This window comes from Miscanthus floridulus, chromosome 1 (genome assembly GCF_019320115.1).
Source record: "Miscanthus floridulus cultivar M001 chromosome 1, ASM1932011v1, whole genome shotgun sequence".
Lineage (NCBI taxonomy): Eukaryota > Viridiplantae > Streptophyta > Magnoliopsida > Poales > Poaceae > Miscanthus > Miscanthus floridulus.
In genome coordinates this window covers 3,782,645-3,786,185 of record NC_089580.1, presented here as the reverse complement: position 1 = coordinate 3,786,185, position 3,541 = coordinate 3,782,645, and the positions used below count along the sequence as shown (strand labels likewise).

Genomic DNA, 3,541 nt, shown 5'->3' with positions numbered 1-3,541 from the left:
AATTTGAATTTTAAAATTTTGAAATTCAAACACAGTTTTGCATGACAAGATGTTTTCAAATCAAAAAGTTGTAAACTACAAGTTTCATAACTTTTCGAGATCTACACTTTTAGTTTAGGAAGTTTTTCCATCCGAGGTCGTTTACAAAATTTGAATTTTAAAATTTTGAAATTCAAACGCAGTTTTGCATGACAAGATGTTTTCAAATCAAAAAGTTGACAATTACAAAGTTTCATAACTTTTCGAGATCTACAAAGTTTATTTTGGTTGTTTGGTCATCTGTTCATCCGACATGGTCGTTCTAACATTGTTCACAAATCTTATATATTTCTCTTGTAGTTTCTTAAACTACAAGAGAGATATGTTAAATTTGTGAACAAATTTATTTTCACTTTGTCGTATGAAGAAAAGACCAAAACAAACATTGTACATCTTGATGAGTTATACAACTTTGTAGTTGAAAACTTTTTCATTTGAATTAATTTACTACTTCAAAATGTGCTTTGAAATTTTATTTGCCGAGTGTCAAAAAATTAACACTCGGCAAAGAAGCTCTTTGCCGAGTGTCAAAAAAAACACTCAGCAAAGAAGCTCTTTACCAAGTGTCAAAAAAAAAACACTCGGCAAAGAGACTCTTTGCCGAGTGTTAAAAAAACACTCGGCAAAGAGCCTCTTTGCCGAGTGTCAAAAAAAAAAACACTCGACTAAGACGTCTTTGCCGAGTGCCTGAAAAACAACACTCGGCAAACCGCCTGACACTCGACAAACAGCCGGTCTCCGGTAGTGTACTATACATGCATTTCTGTAAGACTAACACGGCTGGTGCCCACGACTTGAAAGGGTTTATATAGGTCTTCAACTTTGGGCGCCCATTTGTCTGATGAGATTCTGCAGCCCAAACTTGCCACCAAACTGATTCAACAGAGGCTGAGGGATGGCATTGACTAAGTGATTTATGTCGTTGGGTCTCTTGACGTTTGGCAACTTGCTCATCATTTTGGCCATTCGCTTGTGCTCCTCCAGCATGTCCACTACTTCCCTGACGGGCCTGCCGGACCCCCGAGCCACCCGGTTGATACGTGACTTCAACAGAGGCTGAGGGATGGCATTGACTAAGTGATTTATGTCGTTGGGTCTCTTGACGTTTGGCAACTTGCTCATCATTTTGGCCATTCGCTTGTGCTCCTCCAGCATGTCCACTACTTCCCTGACGGGCCTGCCGGACCCCCGAGCCACCCGGTTGATACGTGACTGGTTCATCAGCTTCGCGTTGGTCCCGTCAAGCTCCCCATCAGTCATGGAGTCCATCATGGTCATGTACCTCTTCATCTTCGCTTGCCCTTCCCACTCATTGAACTTGTCGCTAATCAGCCCAGGTATCATAGAGACGAGCTGCCCAAGAGGGCCCATGCTCTGCACTGCCTGGAACAGCAAGCGCAGAGCTCTGAGCGTGAAGTTTCCCTTTTTTATCAGCTCCTCAAGAATCTGATATGGTGATCTGTTGTCATCATCAGGAATTACATAGATCTTGTCCATGAAGCCGGACAGGTCTCCCAAGCCTAGCAGACGACTCACAAAGGACTTGGCATCGAAGGCCTCGAGGTCTGGAATATGCTCCCCGGTCCCCATGAAAATCACAGGGCTTTTCGTGGCCGCGACGGCGCTGAGCGCGCCGCCGCCCTTGGCGTGGCCGTCCATCTTGGTGACGATCACGGCGCCAACCGGGGCGCTCTCCCTGAATGCCTGCGCCTGCTCGAACGCGGCCTGGCCGATGCTGGCGTCCATCACGAACACCACCAGGTCCGGCCTCGTGGCGTCCGCGACCTGCCGCGTCTCCTCCAGTAGCGCGGCCTCCTGCCTGTGGCGCCCGCTCGTGTCGACGACGATGAGGTCGCAGCCCTCCTCGTTCCTGAACCGGTCCACGCCATCGACGGCGACCCTCACGGGGTCCCACTCGGTGTGGCTCCCGTAGAACGGGATGCCGGCTTTCGTCGCGTTCTGCTTCAGCTGGTCGAAGGCGCCCGCCCGGAACGTGTCGGCGCACACCAGCGCCGGGCTGAACCCCTTCGTCCGGCGGTGGTAGTCCGCGTACTTGACGCAGGTGGTGGTCTTCCCGGAGCCCTGCAGGCCGACGAACATCACCACGCTGGCCGGCCTTCTCCCTTTGGTCGGGGTGAAGGACGGCTTCCCGGGGTCCAGCATCCGGCGCAGCTCGGCCACGACGGCGCGATGGATGACGCGGCGCTTGTTGGTGATGCCGTCGGCGAGCGCCTGCTGGTTGACGGTGCTCTTGATGCTGGCCTGCACGCCCCGGACCGTCTCGAAGCGGACGTCGGCCTGCAGGAGCGCGCGCGAGATCTCGTTCACGCAGTCGTTGAGCACCTTGTCGTCCACCACGATCGCGTTGCACATCCGATCCAGCGCGCCTTTGATGCTCCCGGCCAGCTGCGCTAGAACCATGTCGACCGGCTGTGGTGATGAACTGATGATGATAGGTTGATTTGATCACCGGCGGACGAACGCGATACTGTTATATTGGCGCGCGCGCGCGTGGGAGACGCGTACGAGTCGGCTTCGTGTCTACTCCTTTTCCTTTCCGTGGGTTACCGTGCCGAGTCCGCGTCGGCCCCCCTGCACGGTTTGTACCTTGCGTCAAAGAATTTCTCTTCTCCCCTTTTCTTCTTTCTCGTTTGTTTCTCTTCTTTTTCTTTTCTTACTAGAAAATCATGAGGGACTCAAGGAGTCTCTATGGTCCTAGACAGTAGGGGGTTCCATCCACCCCACCAAAAGATTTGCCCCCATCTATCAGCATGTACACCACTGTTTTGCTGCATCAGCACACGTGCATAGTTCTTTCAAAAAGCACACATGCATACTCCTAGTTCGCATGCCTAGGGCTAGTCGGCTAGGGCACTAAGGGCCGAATTTTTTACTTTTTAGCTCTTTTTTCTGAAAGTTTCTCACAAATAGATCCCTGACGGAAAGAAATCAGAAAATGGCGCCGAGCTCGGCGCCACTGATGCTGGCGCCAGCGTCCCTGGCGCCGAGCCCCTGGGCTGGGGCAAACTTACATGGAAGGAAGCTCGGCGCCAGTCACTCTGGCGCCGAGCTCAGTCACTTTACCGTGAGATGGACAACTTAGAATTTGGCTAAGTCTTTAACATGGCCAAATAGTGACCACAAGTTTGAATACAATGCTATTTTGTAGCAGTGAATTGACATGTTTGCGATATTTTATCTTCCAAATTTGTATAGCAACTCAATTTAATACCTTACTACGAGTTTGAGTACTCTCTGAGGATATGACAACAAAACAAGTCCCGTCAAGTTTGGACTTAGCCACGGTAAAAAATCAGACCATCTCGTGGTAAATATATATATGTCCATCTCATGGTAAAATCACAGATTTAGACAGATTGTAACATATCCAAGTCACAAGCCATTTTACAATGTCCAAGTCATGGTAAAAATTCAGACTTAGCCAAAATTTTATATATCCATTTTGGCATGCTCGGCGCCAGCGTCAACGGCGCCGAGCTCG

The 3,541-nt window shown here is 50.0% G+C and overlaps 1 protein-coding gene across 1 annotated transcript; it reads right to left on the bottom strand.

Moving 5' to 3' along the window:
• Window positions 1-707: 707 nt before the first annotated feature.
• On the bottom strand, window positions 708-2,465 carry LOC136471299 (signal recognition particle subunit SRP54 2-like). Its single transcript, XM_066469033.1, has 2 exons — window positions 1,130-2,465; window positions 708-994 (listed from the first exon to the last, which is right to left on the bottom strand). Exons 1-2 carry the CDS (start codon window positions 2,458-2,460, stop codon window positions 856-858), a joined length of 1,470 nt encoding a protein of 489 aa, XP_066325130.1. The 5' UTR covers window positions 2,461-2,465; the 3' UTR covers window positions 708-855.
• Window positions 2,466-3,541: the final 1,076 nt, after the last annotated feature.

What these genes read in the sequence shown, in the direction of transcription:
- LOC136471299 (XM_066469033.1), bottom strand. Translation starts at nt 2,460, where the DNA reads ATGGTTCTAGCGCAGCTGGCCGGGAGCATCAAAGGCGCGCTGGATCGG. An exon ending in CCAAACGTCAAGAGACCCAA is followed by an intron (nt 995 to 1,129) that starts CGACATAAATCA and finishes AATGGCCAAAAT; the next exon opens with GATGAGCAAGTTGCCAAACG.